The 18042-nt window shown below is 34.9% G+C and overlaps 1 protein-coding gene and 3 non-coding genes across 5 annotated transcripts; 3 read left to right on the top strand and 1 right to left on the bottom strand.

The window, feature by feature from the left end:
• Nucleotides 1–7983: 7983 nt before the first annotated feature.
• On the top strand, nt 7984–8069 carry LOC144999304 (small nucleolar RNA Z102/R77). The gene has a single exon (XR_013660816.1). It is a non-coding gene; the product is annotated as a small nucleolar RNA Z102/R77 (small nucleolar RNA).
• A 227-nt stretch (nt 8070–8296) lies between these two features.
• Nucleotides 8297–8382, top strand: LOC144999303 (small nucleolar RNA Z102/R77). The gene has a single exon (XR_013660815.1). It is a non-coding gene; the product is annotated as a small nucleolar RNA Z102/R77 (small nucleolar RNA).
• Nucleotides 8383–8600: 218 nt separating this feature from the next.
• On the top strand, nt 8601–8686 carry LOC144999305 (small nucleolar RNA Z102/R77). Its single transcript, XR_013660818.1, has one exon. It is a non-coding gene; the product is annotated as a small nucleolar RNA Z102/R77 (small nucleolar RNA).
• Nucleotides 8687–13252: 4566 nt separating this feature from the next.
• On the bottom strand, nt 13253–17705 carry LOC145048571 (transcription factor EMB1444-like). 2 transcript variants are annotated; one of them, XM_078997102.1, is made up of 10 exons: nt 17015–17705; nt 16366–16518; nt 16178–16262; nt 15954–15995; nt 15646–15705; nt 14815–15552; nt 14133–14234; nt 13898–14038; nt 13700–13825; nt 13253–13598 (listed from the first exon to the last, which is right to left on the bottom strand). In XM_078997102.1, exons 1-10 carry the CDS (start codon nt 17110–17112, stop codon nt 13518–13520), a joined length of 1626 nt encoding a protein of 541 aa, XP_078853228.1. In that variant the 5' UTR covers nt 17113–17705; the 3' UTR covers nt 13253–13517. The 2 variants fall into 2 exon arrangements, with proteins under 2 accessions (XP_078853228.1, XP_078853229.1); XM_078997103.1 differs by having other exon boundaries at nt 16366–16471; nt 17015–17167.
• Between the last annotated feature and the right edge of the window lie 337 nt (nt 17706–18042).

The raw sequence follows: 18042 nt of genomic DNA, 5'->3' as shown, positions 1-18042 counted from the left end.
ATATCCACCGAAGCACCTCCTAGGCTCCCCCTAGGTTCCCAAGCTCACTGAATCACCCCACTAACTCACTGGAGCATATCCTAGGTTCCCAACCTGCCCAATCCTCAGTTGTTGAAAGATTCCTAGTAACATCAACTAGCTACCTTATAAATATAGCCACATGCAACAGAAATCAGATAATCCTTCAAGTAACAGAATTAATCCTACAACGGTTAGACTCAAACGAGAGCAACACAAATATGGCCAAATAAAATGCGCAAACGAGATCAAATAATCCTTCATGTCTACCAACGCATCGAACACAAAGTCTAGACAATTCAGCTTTGGTACTTTACACAGATTTAAATTGGCTGTTATCACGCATGTTGATATCACGTCCTATTTCATTACCTGCAAGCAAACTTCATTACAAAATACTTTTGTAATTTTAATATTTTTCTTGAGAAAAATAAAATAGAAACAACTCTATTTTTGGATTTTTCAAATTTTATTACTTTTTTTGGTTTTTGTTTATTTCTCCCCCTAAATTTGTGCATGGGTGAGAATGAAAATGAAATGCATCAATTTAAAGTAACCTAAAACAAAAATTAGTCCTCAAAACGTATCATTTTTAAAAATCGCAAAAGCACATCGAATCGAGCTTTGTTAAACGGTTTTGTAAACAGATATGCCACATTATTAGCAGTGGGAACCTGTTCTAACTGAATGAGCGAGCGCTCATAACAATCTCTGATGAAATGCATTTTGATATCAATGTGCTTTGTTTTCAAATGTTGGACTGGATGTTTAGTTATCTGAATTGCAACCTCATTATCACAAAAGATAGGGGTTTCTAGATAATTCAAACCGTAATCCAACAACTAATGTTGGATCCAGATAACTTGAGAGCAACAGACAGAAGCAGCGACATATTCCGCTTCTGCTATCGAGGTTGAGACTCTGTGCTGTTTCTTGCATTGCCATGACACCATTCGGTCACCGAGAAATTGACACCCACCAGAGGTTGATTTCCTGTCAAGCTCACAACCTCCATAATTATTGTCAGCAAAAGCATATAAATCAAATTCAGAATTTTTCGGATACCAAAGACCCAATTTTGGGTTGCCTTTTGAGATACCGAAAGATTATTTTGACAACAATAAGATGTGAAAGTTTAGGATTAGCCTGATATCGAGCGCATTGACAAACTGCAAACATAATATATGGCCGACTTGCAGTTAGATACATTAACGATCCAATCGTCGATCTATATGCAGTCTTATCTACAGATTCTTCGTCATTATCTGGATTCAACAGGGGTCTCTTGGCCACTTGCGTCAGTGCAGGTTTTGCGTATCGAAACCCAAACTTCTCCAGCATATCTTCAACATACTTGGCTTGATGTAGCAGGATACTGGTTGAATTTTGTTGGACCTGAACCCCCAAAAAAATGGTCATTTCTTCGAGTGAACTCATCTTAAACCTCTTCTTCATGACGACTTCAAACTCCTTGCATAGTTGAGGATTTATGGACCTGAAAATAATGTCATCAACGTAGATCTGAACCAGAATTTGATCGACACCAACATGCTTGATGAAAAGAGTTTGATCAATTGTGCCTTGTGAATAGCCATGCTCGAGCAAGTGCTTCGTAAGAGTGACATACCATGCTCAAGGAGCTTGATGTAGCCCATACAAAGCCTTGTCCAACTTGTATACGTGATTGGGAAATTTTGAGTTAACAAACCTAAGAGGTTGATCAACATATATTTCTTCCATTACCGCATCGTACAAGAAAGTCGTCTTGACATCCATCTGGTAAACCGTGAAGTTCATGTAGGAGGCGTATGCTAAGAAAATACGAATAGCCTCCAAGCGTGCCACCGGAGCATAAACTTCGGTGTAGTCCAGATCCTCGATTTGGCGAAATCCACGAACAACTAATCGAGCTTTCTTTCAAACAATGACACCTGAATCATCTTGCTTGTTACGATAAACCCAACGCGTGTCAAGAGACTTTTTGCCCTTAGATAATTCAACCAACTTCCAAACCCCAAGTTTTTCAAACTGATTGAATTATTCATGCATAACATCCACCCAGTTGGGCTCATTCAAATCCATTTCAGGATTCTTTGGCTCTATTTGATAAATGAAGCAAGAGTAGAGACATGTATTGACATCTCCACTCTAACTTCGCGTTCGAACACCATCACCCAACTGGCCAATGACGTTTTTGATCAGGTGATCGCATCGAAGTCTGGAAGGCAGCTCCTGGCTAATGTCATTGAGCGAGACGGGAAGATTGTGAATATTGACAAATCCATCATCTGCTGATTGAACCTCTTCTGACGATCCTGACCGTGTACGGTCAATCTCCATTATATATATAGCATGTCAGTGTCAGTCTACGGTTGATGTATGTGAGTGTAATCAAGGTGTACTAGACAGTTTGCGGCCCAACTTATAAAATTATGTGCATTGCTTGAGCTAATTGCTTTCTTCTACACTATTCTTGCTTCTAATTGTTTGATCATTGGTTGGTTCCTGGATTTGAACCCTTACAGTTGGTATCACAGTGATTTTAGTGTCAAACTTAGTTCTTGGTGTGTACAACTTTAAGATCTTTATCAAATTCGTGGTTAACTCAAGTTTACTTATTGGATATCTGCGTTTGATCGACATACAAGGCTTTTGGATCGGAATCTACTTGGAAAACTATTGATTTGTGTGTGTACGTTGAACATTTTTGAAGTTTGTACGATCGTTATCAAGTGTACGGCCGTAAACATTCAAGATTTTTTTACTGTGTACGGTTGCTGTGTACGGCCATATTCTTTTTGTACAGTTGTAATCCGGTGTTCGAATGTAATCCTCGTGTACGCTCGTAGTCTCACTGTTCAGCTATAATCCTCGTGTACGTATGTAGTCCCCATGTTCGGCTGTAAACTCCTTGTACAGCCAATCCTTTGTGCGGCCGTGAACTCTTTCAGTTGTTGTTTGAGACTTTTAAACTTTAGTATTTTTTTTGTTAGTCTGTTTGTTTAATAAATTAAAAAATAGATCAGCGACCCCAACTTTGTTAGGTAAGAAGAATACCCACCTAAAACGCGAGAAATCATCGATCACAACCAGACAATATGAATTTATGTTGATGCTAAGGACATTGACTGGACCAAATAAGTTCAGATGCAACAAATGGAGCACATGGTTGATTGAATTGACTTGTTTAGGCAGGTGTGGATTTATGTGATGCTTTCCTTGGGTACAAGATACACACTTCTCAAATGTGATGAAATCTCTGACAGGAAGTCCACGCACCATATCATTTTTTGCAAGACGATTCAAGGTCTTTGCATTAGCATGCCCGAGTCTTCGATGCCACAACATAGCATTTTGTTCGGAGACTTTTGAGAAGAGGCAAGCGACTTGTTCTGGAATATTGTTGTTCATGTCAATGATGTAAGCATTGCCATCCCACTTTGATTTTACAAGAATCCAATCATCCGGGATAACAATGTTTGGCTTCAGAATTAGACACTCCTTATCGGTGAAATGAGTCGAATATCCTTTGTCACAAATTTTCGAGACACTTAACAGGCTATGCTTTAACTCGGGAGCATAGTTGACATTTTTGAAACTCAACACTCCATTTGAATTTGTTCCTCTTTGAGTGATCTTTCCGCCTTCACCTCCCGCAAAGGAAACGAATCCCCCATTAAAGTTTTGAATGTCATTTAGCTTGGAGATGTCTCCTGTCATGTGTCAGGAACAATCGTTGTCGACATACCAAGGTCTGACGATATTCTTCCGCAACTGTCGCTGCACAATGAGAGGAATTATTTAGATTTGGGGACCCATGTCATTACGAACCTAGGTTGACCCTTAACATTCACAAATTTATCCATTTTACTTTTCAATTTTGAATTATTATTTGAAGAAGAACCATTTTTAGAGGATGAAGATGATTGAACAACTGTAGATTTGGACATCCATTGGTAGTTAGGTGTTAAAATATTCACAGGTGATTTAGAAATATTTTTCCTTTTCTTTGAGTGTTTAGATTTTCGGCTATAATTAGTCGAAGATCCAGACGCATTCTTTGACGAAATTGACCTTGGCTTAGCCGCAATTGATTTCGGCAAAGTACATGTGGCTGGTTTAGAGAAAACATGTTTGTTCGATTGAATATCAGCCCTTTTCTTATTATTACAAATTTTTTGATAATTTTCACGAAAACGAGATCTCGGGGACTTTCTCATTAGAGACCTTCCTCGAGACTCGTTTTCTTTCCTCGGCGATGAGAAATGTACAAATCCTCTGTTGGAACAATTTCAAGCAATGTGGCCGACAGTACCACAATTGAAACAAATTTGCTTATTATCTTTAGACCTGGTACTGCCATTTTCAGATTTCACGCTCTTATGAACCTTTCTAACCTTCCCACATGTGCAATTGCACGAGTTAGAGCATGTGACAGATGTAGATGATGTGGATGTGTTAACATCAAATTCAGTTGATTTTACAAAAACAACATCACAATCATCAGAAACATTTGAGTTTGACATCACATCATCACAAGATAAAATATCAGTCTTAACATCAATAGCAAACTCATCAACATTTAAAATAGAAACTCCAAATTTAGACACCAAATTATTATTAGACTCAATATTCCCATTATTGTGTGTTCGCTGGCTTACTGACACATCTGCATTGGAGGTAGAAATATTAGTATCCAAAGTCCTAACACTAGGGTTTGTGACCTGTTTAGTAGCTGGTTTACCATAGACCATGAATGGTTCTCGGTCTATCTCCTCCTGAGTCATAGGTTGAGTCATGTAATTATGATTAAATGGGGGAAGGACACTCTCATATCCTATGCCTACTTGCTTTTGGTCCTTCCATTTCACTTGGTGTTCAATCATTGTTTCCACTTTCTCACTTGACACATCGAAAATTTTAAAGTGAAAATCAGCATTTTCAAAACGTATTTTCAATGTGTTAAGTTCCTCAGTGACAACAAGTTGTTTCTTTTAGTGGTCTCTAGTCTTTCTTTAGTTCATATCTTTCATATTTTAAGTCCTCATTCTCTCTTTTTAGTAACTCGATTTGATCATGCAAAAATTTAACAGTTTTAACACAGGATCGAGAACAAGAGATTTCACTGACCTCCGACTTTGCAGGTTCTGGCGTTGCTTGAACCATGAATGCAGATTGTAACTCCATCATTTCAGCCTCTGGATCTGTTTCAGCTTCTCCTTCAGCAACATCATTAATTTGGGCAAAATGCGTATTTTCAGGTCCTGAAATATTCAGAGCCTGAATTTGATCCTCCCAGTCAAATGATTGAGCCACCACCGCAAGATTTACGGATTGATTGTTGATGATGGCTCCCCTACTGTTATTTACTAGCACCATTGTTCTTTCATTGTTCTCTCTCCTATCAGGCTTGGGACATTCTCTAGCAAAATGACTTGGTTCATGGCAATTAAAGCAACGAAGTTTGCCTTTGTTGAACCCAACCTTCTTTTCTGCATTCATCCCCCCAGTTATTTTTGCCTGTCCTTTTGGATAACTATTTAGCTTTGAACGATGCCATGGCAATTTTCCATGTTATGTCCATTTCTTCAACATCTTCTGGATGGATTTGGTCCAAATCAGCAAATGACAATTGAAGGGGCAGCTCACCAGCTACAAAAGCATTACAACAATTAACAAGACCAGCTGCAAGACCCAAATTCTCATCATTCTCTTTGGGAGTTAGGGTTGGGGTAGGAGCTAGAGCAGAAACGAGAACATGTATCCTTGAAGAAGAAGCAACTTGCGGATAAAATACAGGAGACTGAACATTTTGCATAAATGGTGTGACATATGATGATGATTGAGGAGCAGCAAGTGGTTGAACTTGATGATTGGTTAAGGATGGGAAAGAATTGTTTGATTGGATTCCAAGATTAGCATAAGAATATGAGTTAACGTGGTTGATCTCTCTTTGCTTGTCATCCAAATCACAAGCTTTACTGATTGACATTATCTCAGATAAACTCAAACGATTAAGATCGTTGGTTTTCTTGATGACAACAACATTCATATGCCATGTCTTTAAGAGAGAGTTAAGCAACTTCTTGTTGATTTACGATCTAGGCATTGAAATCCCGACTGAACTCATTTCAGTGATGAGTGTGATAAAACGCTGCAATTGAACTTCCAAAGTCTCTCCAAGAATATGATTAAACATATTGAATTTTTGTCTCAGCATGTCTTGACGACTTTGTTTCATATCTTCATTCCCTTCATACACTTCAATTAGAGCTTCCCACATAACCTTTGTTGAAGTGTACTCTCTAAAACCTTGTGCAATCTCTGGGGATAAGGCCATTGTGAGTGTAGTCAATGCCTTTTCTTGCTGTTCAACCTTTTCAAAATCTTCATCAATGTAATTATCAAAACCTTTATCAATGACAACTCCATTTTCAAGTGTTGTTGTGATCTAAACCAGTCCTTTTAAAACACTTCTCCAGATTTTGAAGTCTTTCATTTTAATGTAATTTTCCATTCGATACTTCCATTCAGGAAATCCTTCCGCGGACAGTAAGCGAGGAATTCGAGTGGTGGTTCCAATGATGGTATCCAACTCTTGATGAGTTGATGAGATTTGTGAATCCATTTATTTTAAATTGATTAAACAAACATACTAAAAAAATACTAAAGTTTAAAAGGCTCAAACAACAATTGAAGGAGTTCACGGCCGCACAAAGGATTACGACCGTACAAGGAGTTTACAACCGAACACGAGGACTACGGCCGTACACGAGGATTGCAGTCGAACACCGGATTACGACTGTACAAAGAGAATACGATCGTACACAGCAACCGTACACAATAAAAAATATTGAATGTTTACGGCCATACACTTGATAAAGGTCGTACAAACTTCAAAAATGTTCAATCGTACACATACAAATCAGTAGTTTTCCAAGCAGATTCTGATCCAAAAGCCTTGTATGTCGATCAAAAGGAGATATCTAATAAGTAAACTTGAATTAACCACGAATTTGATGAATATCTTAAAGCCGTACACACCAAGAACTAAGTTTGACACTGAAATCGCTCTGATGCCAATTGTAAGGGCTCAAATCCAGGAACCAACCAGTGATCAAACAATTAAAAGCAAGAATAGTGTAGAAGAAAGCAATTAACTCAAGCAATGCACACGATTTTATAAGCTGGGCCGCAAACCGTCTAGTACACCTTGATTACACTCACATACATCAACCATAGACTGACACTGACATGCTCTCTATATAGTGGAGATTGACCGTACATGGGTTTACGACCATAAACCCGTGTACAACCATACACACATACTTGACCGTACAAATGACTAAGACCGTATATACAACTCTGACCGTACAAACAAAACATGACCATTAACCTACTAAGACCTATACAGATGATTGCATAGCCCAAACCACAAAGACATGACCTTTCTATATATATATATATATATATATATATATATATATATATATATATATAAAGAGAGAGAGAGTAACGGTTATAGCAAAAAACCAACAGTGATGGATTTTGAAACTACAGGGATCATCCGTATCTACGTTTTAAATTTTGGATAAAATCTACAAAAGAGTGTCAACCACAGGGACTAAAAAAGTAAATATGTTTTTTAAGGTATGAAAATGCAGTTGAGACTATGTTTGTGTGCCAATTGTGCATTTATTCTGAACTTACAACCGGATCCGCGGTCTATATAACCAACTGTAGTTAGGGTTTTGAAGCAAAGAAATCCTATCGTTTGCGCCGCAGCATTTTCCTTGAACACACGCTTTGAATATCTATTCAATAGCGTTTTATTTATATTTTTTGCGTTGTTAATTTGTTAAATCTTTGCTTATTGATTCGAAGTAATTCGATATGCATACATCAAAGACTATTATAGCAATTTTAGCACTATTTTTTTTCTTGTTTTCTTTGAATTTATTTCGAGATTGAAATGATGATGGAAATTGTTTTCCCTATTGGTTTGACTGTCGATATGATGGCAAAAATGTATTAGCTCTATCTGATCTCTCTCTTTAAAATCTTTTTTGTTAAGTAATGTGATTTTTTAGATTTCAAATTAATTTGGTTGTCGTATTGGAAAATCAAGTATTTGTTTTGTCTGATTTTTTAGAATAATACCGTATTTATCAAGACACATAGATTGATATTAATTCAACAGTGTTTTCTGCATTTAAATGTATTTTAATTTTGAGGATGATTGTGTTTTCTTTGAATTGTTTTTTTTTTTTTTTTTTAAGATTGAAATGATGATGGAAATTGTTTTCCCTATTGGTTTGACTGTCGATATGATGGCACAAATGTATTAGCTCTATCTGATCTCTCTCTTTAAAATCGTTTTTGTTAAGTAATGTGATTTTTTAGATTTGAATTAATTTGGTCGTTAGTATTGGAAAATCAAGTATTTGTTGTCTGATTTTTCAGAATAAACCCGTATTTATAAAAACACACAAAGATTGAAATTATGTTTATGGCGTTTTCTGCATTTTAATGAATTTTAATTTTGATGATAATTATTTTTTCTTTGAATTGTTTTTGTTCAAGATTGACTTGATGATGGAAATTGTTTTCCCTATTGGTTTGACTGTCAATATGATGGCAACAATGTATTAGCTCTATCTGATCTTTCTTGATTTAGTATTTTGATTGATTACAGTTTTGGAGTTCTTGATCTGGTTTTCGTCCTTCATACAAAATGATCCTTCATACAAAATGAGCGACATAACTTTATAATTATCAAATAATATGAATTCTAAACAAAATTTCTAACAACTAACAATGCCCATATTAGGTATCCTTGAAACAACAAATTTGTTGCCGTCTTAAACCCACATTAGAACAAAAGAAATTGAAGTTATTTGATTATTAGTAAATTCATATATTTTGTTTAAAGTTTAAACCCACATATGAGAAAAGCATGTAAAGGAAAATAACAAATCGTGGAGGCTACAAAGCAGATATTGTAAATCTGGGCCTTCTAATTACTAAAATCAATTAAAAAAAGTTTACACTGATTAGTTTTTAAGATGAGATACAAATCAAATTCAATAATTCATATATAAGTCATCTTATGAATCACCCGTACTGTTTTGCACGCATATATTATGCATTGTGTTTATTTGTTCAAACAAAACTATAAAATTGGTCATTTGAAAGAATATGGAGTTATGGTATTTGAAAGAATATGGATAAGATCCCACTTGTATAGAAAATCAAGATTTTTTTTATGATTTTGGTCTTAAAATTAAGAATTTTTTGTATTTTTGGTCCATGGAATACTTGAATAGATTGTTATGCCTTTTTAATTTCTTTTTGCATTTTTTAAGTTGTGAATATTAATGAAAAAAAAATTATGTTCTCTCTCTTGTATACTCATCCCACAACCCAATGACACCACCACAATCCACTAAAACCTTGGTCATGACACCGTCTTCACCCGTCGTCGCCGCCACGTCTGGTCCGCAATCCAACATGACCGTCTAAAAATGAGATCTTCGATCATCCTCGAGCTTTCCATCCCAAACCAATCCCTTTTTCAAGAAATACGGTTTGGACTCATCCAATTAGCCCTTGGATGCCACAACTTATAGAATATGAAGTTGGATCACACACTCTCTGATTTGTCCTCATCTGTCATCTGGATAATATTTTGTAATGGTCGATTCAATCCACGACTCCAAGCATTTTCGACATCCAGCGAACCAGTGAAGCCCTAGATTCAAAGGTAGGGTGTTTGTGTTTGATCTTTGGAGAGAACAAAAGTTTGGTTCTTGAAGGTGGGGATTTTCTAGTAAATCGAGATTTCAACATCTATAAATTCGGATTTCATCACTTCATCATTGGTTCATCTCCATCGCATCTTTCTATTTTTAAATATCATGTTCACCACCACTGTCTTTATCTCCCTCTAATATATTCTTCTTAATTTCTCTGGTTAGTTTTTTTTTCTTCAGAAATCAAACCAAGAAACAAGACAAAAGGGACTGGGTTTTAATTTCATATGCTTTAAAACCTCCAATTTCATGTAATGCTTGGATTTAATGCCTTCAATTCCTTGAAGCAAAGGGAATTGTGGAAGAAGGATCGAAGAACATAGAGATGAGAGATGGGAATGACGATTTGTTTGGAACGATTGGTTTTTTCACTGTGTGTGTTTAATTTTCTTTGTGTATGTATAATTTTGTGATTGTGTGTTCTTGAGGAAGTTCTCTATGAATTGAGAGAGAGAGAGAGAGAGAGAGAGAGAGAGAGAGAGAGAGAGAGAGAGAGAGAGAGAGAGAGAGAGAGAGAGAGATTTATTTTTCTATTTTTTTATTTTTTAAATAGTAAGGGATCAATTTTGCAGTTTTGTCTTTTTTTAATAGTGCTCTATTTGTATGATTTTCTAAAAACCATGAATATGATAGGGTGAAGCTTTTGATTAAAGCTTTCAGAAGATTATTATCTTATTATTTTTTTTATTGTGAAAATTAACATAAGTTTGTAATTATGCTTAGGTTACTTATAAACTATATTGACTATCTTGTGGGCTTAACATATCTACTTACATTTAGTGCTTTGGATATATGTCATCTTAGACATTGATGATCGACATACCTACTTACATCAGTGCTTCTGGTATATGTCATCTTGGAAATTGATGATCGACTACAACTAACTTTTACCATAATCACTGCAATCATCCTTATGGTTTGATCAAAATTGCATGTTTGGTCCCTAACTTTTTTTTTTGCACTTGGATCGTCCCTGTGGTTTGATTTTGTTGTTTTTTTCGTCCTTTATTAAAGTTAGGGACCAACGTGCAATTTTGACCAAACCGTAGAGATGAAAAAAGCAACAAAATCAAACCACATGGACGATCCAAATGCAAAAAAAAAAAGTTATGAACCAAACGTGCAATTTTGACCAAATCACATGGACGATTTCAGTAATTTACTCTTAATAATATGGTTCTTCTCTCATGCTAGAAAGAAGAAAGATCAGAGGATATTGTAAGTATATTGCAAATTAATAATTTTTCTTAATGAAATTATTCAATGATCATGTTAAAGAATAACACAGCTAACATGATTGTTGAATAATTACATTAAGAAAAAATATTAATTAAAAAAATACTTACAATGTCGGTGTGGTCTTTCTGTTTTCTAACATGAGAGAACATCATCATATTATTAAACCACGTCCAAATTGATGCTTGATGGAAAAAATCTTCAAACAACGATCTTCAGAAATCCATTATCTTATGAAAATACTATATACATAACAGCCAACAACTGTGGAACATATGGTATCATTATCAGTGGTAAAAAAAACATAATTAGAATATATAAGTTTATTGTAGTCGATCATCAATGTCTAAGATGATATATACCCAAAACACTAGATGTAAGTAGGTATGTTGAATCTACAAGATGTTCATATGGTTTATAAATTGCCAAAGCACTATTACAAACATTTGTCAATTCTTTGTCTATGATCGACCTCAATTTAACTTAATTTTCACAATAAAAGAAAAATAAAGCGATGATAACCTTCTAGAACCTCACTGCAAAGTATGAAATATAGTTTCAATCAAGCCTCACCATATCAGATTCATGGTTCTTAGAGCAAACATAAACCAATAGAGCATTATTAAAAAAAAATATATATGAGGTATCTTTTCAAATAGATACAACACAAAATGTATGCACACCGAACCGATTTAAGGAACAATTCATTAATATGACTTATATATGAGTTGTTGAGTTTGATTTGTCACTCATCTTAAATACCGATCAATGTTAACCTCTTTTTTCAATTGATTTTAAATGGAACCTCACTGCAAAGTATAAATATAGTTTCAATCAAGCGTCACTGATCAATGTTCGGAATTGAAAGCTTTGTAGCTAGTTCAATTTAGTGCTGATTAAACCGTTTATTATCTCTTTAAATGTGTCAACCAGTTTTCCAAAATTGAAGCATGGAGATGTTTCTAGCTGATGAACAATCAGAAAAATATTTCCTATGATTATATGGAGATTTAATCCCATTCTATTTCCTCTCAAATAAACACATGAAAAATACCCGTGCATTTAGATTTCGATTCCATTGAAGCATACATGGTTTCCATGGGAGGAAAGACATGTTTAATCAGAGCTGTATATCCAACCAATAGCTCTTTCCACATTTTCCTATTTTGACTTTTAATAGATTAAAATCCCTTCAAAGATTTTGTTTTTAAATTAAAGTGTTCATTTTTTCTTGCTAGCGTCAAATGGATCCATACATACATACATATAACATAGATATACATATATAAAATAGATTTGCAATTTATACATAGTTACATGGATAGTTTAAATCTTTCATACATATATTATTCATACATAAATACATCACTACTCTCATCTCATATGAATAGATTAATAAACATTTTGAAAGAGAATTTCTAATCAACAAACACAACTAAGGGAACTAAAAGGTGCTGTTTGGAAGAAATTCAAAATTTGAAGTGTTTCATTGAGAATTTAGTGGACGATCTTGATCTTGATCTTGATATCGACTTTTCGAGGTAGTGGATTAACTTGCATTTAAACACAACCTTATAAAGTGTAATAATAGGTTCCACTTGAAGCCGCAATTCAGAATTAAGACCAACACGTTTTATAAAGAGTAATTTAGTGGGTGAAAGACGCAATAAGGTGACACATCAAATCTTTGTTCATATGGTATTATTATCAATATCACTATGTCCGATGAAGACGAAGACTTAGAAGATGATGATGCTTTTGCTTTTAAAAAAAAATACAATACAGAGACAAGTGTATCTTGTACAAACATACAAGAACGACACAAGGATTAAGATATTGTTTAAAATTATACAATACGAACATGAAATATGTTTTCAAAATAAACACAATCGAAATAACCAATTCAACTAGACAAAGAATAAACTTTTTTTTTTGTTTCTGATTGATTAGTTAGTATCATTTGATCAAGTCTTTAACAATTAATTTTGATGTAACATTCACTAATTGCTTCTTTTCATTTTATGACGTATAGTCGAGGTTTTTTGTTTATGATTATATCCATTCTAAGGTTTTAATTCTTTACAATCAAAGAGTTTCAATCTTGAATTAAGGTTCATTTCAAGTTATTGAAGTTGAATACCAAACACACTTTATCATTTTTCTTATACATTCAAGAACATCTAGACTTGTGTTCATGCCAAAAGGTTAAAACTTGATCATATAAAAGACAACATAGCTTTGTAGTTTACAATCCCCGATATAAGCCTATACAATTGCTCGTTACATGTCGATGACTATACATACATGCATAGTTTTTTTTCCCCCCAAAGACACAAAAAACCTAAACTTAAAGGCAATACATATTATTTTTGCATCAATTTTTTTTTAAAAAAAGGAGCTAAATTACAACACGACATGAGAAAAAAAAAAAAAAAAACAATCCAGCTAAGTTTAAGTTTGTGTCTTCGATTGTAATATCTGAACAAGTAACCAAAGTATATCCATCCGATGAACATTTCTGTTATTCTCTCCCTGAAAACATGCAATCAACGCATTAAAATAGCAAATACAAACAAACTTTATTTATTTATTTATTTATTTATTTATTTTTATACACATAATAGCAACAATACCTCGACAAGAAAACACATCCGGGTTTTATCACATTCGGGTTCTGTAACTCCTTTCAAAATAGTGAGACCCAAACTCCTAATGGCATCTGCTATCTCAAGAAAATGGACGCCTTCTTCACACATCATCTGCGCATTTGATCGAATGAAAATTTTTAGTTTATTTCTCAAAAAAAAAAAAAAGGATTTTCACCGCCATACCTCCACCAGCATTTGGCCGTTTGTACCAATGTTTTCTACTGTTACCGGACAAACTTTCATCTGATCCCCAACCTCCATTGCCCAACTTGAACCCTGTTCATGACTTGATGGACCTCGTATGCCTGCTTCCTTTCCTAGCAACTGAAAAAATTCGTTTTGACTTAATACAGAAAGAACAACTTGACTTAATAGAGAAAGTCTTGGTCAAATATTTATCCAAAGAGCAAAGCATTACCTTAGATTCGGCATATTTATCGATTTTGTCAGCATGCTTCGTAACACATTGCATGAAGAGCATGTGCTTGATTGTTCTTTCCAGAAGTGAATCAATGCTGCACTGTGTCATAAATCATAACTACCCCTTTTCAGTACATCCGGGCCCCGCTTGTTACACAGTACACGACACAACAAAACAGTCTTGTACTGCATTTGACATGCATCGGACTGAGACTGACATTTGATGTCGATGGGACATAAATTACAGTCTCTTTGTCCTATCCAAAAAGATAGAACAAGGTGGGATAGGGAAACCGCTCTCAATCTCTCGTCTGTGCAAAAGACGTAAATACCCTCGTCATCCACATCACCGAAAATAGCCCTAGATAACCGGTCCCCATCCAGTCCCGTGTAACTACACGGGACAGGACCGGAAAAGCTTCTTAGGGCTATTTTCAATGCTGAGAAGGATAAGGGTATTTACGTCTTTTGCACAAACGAGAGATTGAGAGCGGAGTCCCTGTCCCACCTTGTTCTACCTTTTTGGATATGACAGAGACTGTAATTTATGTCCCATCGACATCAAATGTCAATCTCAGTCCCAGTCCAATGCATGTCAAACGCAGTAACATCTGTTCAGTCCCATGTAACATGTAACAAAAAAGAACATAAAATAAAATATTATGTAGGGAGGAAGTTACCTTAGCTCCATTAGGCACGAGCTCACGAAGTTCCTTAATACGATCTTGAATAAGCTGTCTATCTCTGGGCCTGGGCCTACTACCCTCACCCGGTTTAGCCCGTTTCTTGCTAACATGCACCCGTTCTTGTGATTGTTCTAATGGTTCACTACACCTACTATGACTAGCCGATGAGAACCCTAATGAAGAACCGTAAGTCTCAAACGAATAACAACCCGAACCGCTCGTTTGCATGTCATTGAACCGCGGGTCGACCCATTTCACCGAGTTACTAAACTCACTATCGCTTTGACAAACATTGGCCACAACCGCTTCTAGAAGATGTTCGGAACCCGAGTTGGGTGTCAAATGATCGGTATTTCTCATTCCGATTCCAGGCATCTCATTGACCGTTTGACTATTGTAATTTTCATTTTGGTTAAAAAATGCGGGTCCTAGTGCTTCGTATAACTCGCATCCGGCTGGGAAATTGAAAGATGTATTCATGGTGTTGGTTTCGGTTTGGGAATCTGTGTTTCTGGAGTTCATTAGCGTTTGGAAATTTGACGGAACGGGAATTCCTGATTCCGGGTTTCGATCGGGATTGGATATTGTGTAGGATTTGTTGATTCCGAAGTTTACGGAAGTAATTGTATCGTTATATGAACTAGTAGTGCTAGGTATGCATCCGGTTAAAGAAGTTTGTAACTCAAGAAAGATCTCTCGGATGTCATTCACCATTTTCAAATCCTCAGGAATCTGTTGATTTTAGACAAATGTATAAATTACCTAACTTCAATCAAATCAAATAATTATTTAATGAATAGAAAAGAAAAAAAAAATTGTTCTTACATTCTTTAATGAGCCAAGTTGTACGACTCCATGAGGAATAACACCCACAACAACAATCGTCTGCATATCAAGAAGAGATCAATTTATTTCACAAATCATGAATCATTGCAAGAAATATCAACATAGTTTCATATATTTGTTAATCTACCCAATTATAGCAATTTTTTTTTTTAAATACAAAGCAATTTTCATTGTTTGAAAAAACTAAAAGTGGAATGCTATAATTGGGTAGATTTTTTATTTTTCATTGTAATAGAAAAAAAGAAAAACAAAAATTAGATGCTACTTTTTGTAAAGGCCATACATACCCTAATCCCAGCTTGCAGCTGAGTTTTCCATCCATCATAATCCTGAAAAACACCAAATTGCAATATAAATCGGTTAAATACAACATTACATTTTGAAAGATATATCCAATTATAGCCATGTCATCCAAACATAGAAAGCAATTTTCACTTTCTATAGTTGAATATATTTTACAAATTTACAATATTCTAATAATAGAAATTAAAAGTAGAATGCTATTTCTTACCTCAAAGGACAAGCTGGGATCACTAACAAGCTGATCACCAGAAACCCATAGATGTTTATCTGTAACTGCAACCTGCCCAATGATTCTATAAAATAAAAAGTATCATGAGAATTTTTTGTCATAAAGATTTTTAAATGAAAAAAAAAAAAAAAAACATTTTTAGTGTAGTGGTAATGTGGTATGTATACCCTTCCCCGAGAGAATATCTGTGAAAAGACATCTTTGCCACTGCTAGGTCAAGAAGGTCTTGTTCATGCAAATTTCCAATCATTGTATCAAACGGTTTTTTGCTCCCTGAAGGATCATTTTTGTCATAATAAGCATCTTCACAAGTCAACATCCTACAAGAAGTTCATATCACAGGCAATTGTGAACATCCTAAGGTAGTATAGCCATTCATGGATAGTTAGGTAATTTCACATCTATCTCAATAATCAGTTTTATTAAAGCAAAAACTTCTTTACATGCTTCTCCAGATCTGAATATTTTGACCCAAAATAAACGAATAACTAAAATCAATGTTGTCTAGATAGATAAATGTCTAGAAAATGGAAAAAGTTTTTGACTTACTTTGTTAAGATTAAGTCGTGTACTAATTAATTCAAAAAGAAATGGCACGTAAACAAATTAATATCTACGATCCATAGAAATACCATCGATTCCACTTCAAAAAACATAAAAATTGATTCATATTTATGATCCCAATGACGATTCACAGAATAATTTAATTAGATGGTTTTGAGATAACGAAGATCAAGAAACAGACCTCGTTGACGATAACATATTTGATAGATACAATAAGTGATTAACGAACATGTAGAAGTAAAATGATCTTACATTCGAGCTTGAGGATTCAATTTCCAAAAAACAGCATAATTCCAGTCGGTGTTAAGACAGAAATTCTTCAGAGCTTGATGTAATGCACTAACCCCCATCTTCTTTCGGAAAAAATCTAAACAATTCCTACTGTAATTACACCACCAACCTAATGAATTATGAACTTTCACACCCCCAAAAAAAGTTAAACCCTAATTTACGCCTAGCTCCCCCTGTAAGAGCCTCTCCCTGCCTGTTTTCTCCGTAGCCCTGCTCGCCGTTTTATTGGTGGATCTACTGTTAGAATAAGCAGACTCTCCAATCCCATTCTCTTTCCCCCAATTACTTAAAAAAATCCTAACCTGATAGAGACCTAATGTTTCTTCAAATTTCAACAAATTTGAACCAAATTTATAAGATTGACATTCAAAAGATCAATACCCACATGAAAAACTACACAATTCAAGAACCCCTCCATTTAAATTCAAGAATTTTAAATTGAAAAGAGATATCTTCTTGGATCTTCCGATCAACAGTTTCAAAGAATTTAACTAATATCAAACGACATCGATGAAATGAGGGGAAAAATTGAATGTTTTTTCACTTTTCAGCATTAACTTTTCTTCCAATTTAGAAAAGATACTAAAAGAATTGAACTTTTATACACACACAGAAAGAAAAGGAAAGGAGTAAAATCTGTGTAATAAGTGAGCTTCAAGACTAGACTTATAAACAGAGAGCGGATATTATTATTCTCACTTAAGTTTAACAACCCACCCTCCAACTTCTAATAACTTGACAATTGGCACAAGAATTGAAACCATATTTGCGAATTGACCCCAGTTCACCTAAAGCTTTTCAAGAATGATGACTCACCAAAAGAAGTGTCAGTTTGTGTGTACATATTCTTTTGATTCTCTACACTTATCATTTTTGTGATGTTACGAGTCACCTTTTATAGATGTTCTCATTCTTATGGCAAACAATATGATGTTTCAAGTTAGAAAAATGTTTCCTATTTCCCATCATCTTTCTTACTCACCCTTTCA

Source organism: Lactuca saligna, chromosome 5 (genome assembly GCF_052625555.1).
Source record: "Lactuca saligna cultivar CGN05327 chromosome 5, ASM5262555v1, whole genome shotgun sequence".
Lineage (NCBI taxonomy): Eukaryota > Viridiplantae > Streptophyta > Magnoliopsida > Asterales > Asteraceae > Lactuca > Lactuca saligna.
This window is presented reverse-complemented; position numbering and strand designations above follow the sequence as displayed.

What these genes read in the sequence shown, in the direction of transcription:
- LOC145048571 (XM_078997102.1), bottom strand. Translation starts at nt 17,112, where the DNA reads ATGGGGGTTAGTGCATTACATCAAGCTCTGAAGAATTTCTGTCTTAAC. An exon ending in AGCTGCAAGCTGGGATTAGG is followed by an intron (nt 15,706 to 15,953) that starts GTATGTATGGCC and finishes CTTGATATGCAG; the next exon opens with ACGATTGTTGTTGTGGGTGT. An exon ending in GGATGTGTTTTCTTGTCGAG is followed by an intron (nt 13,599 to 13,699) that starts GTATTGTTGCTA and finishes GCATGTTTTCAG; the next exon opens with GGAGAGAATAACAGAAATGT.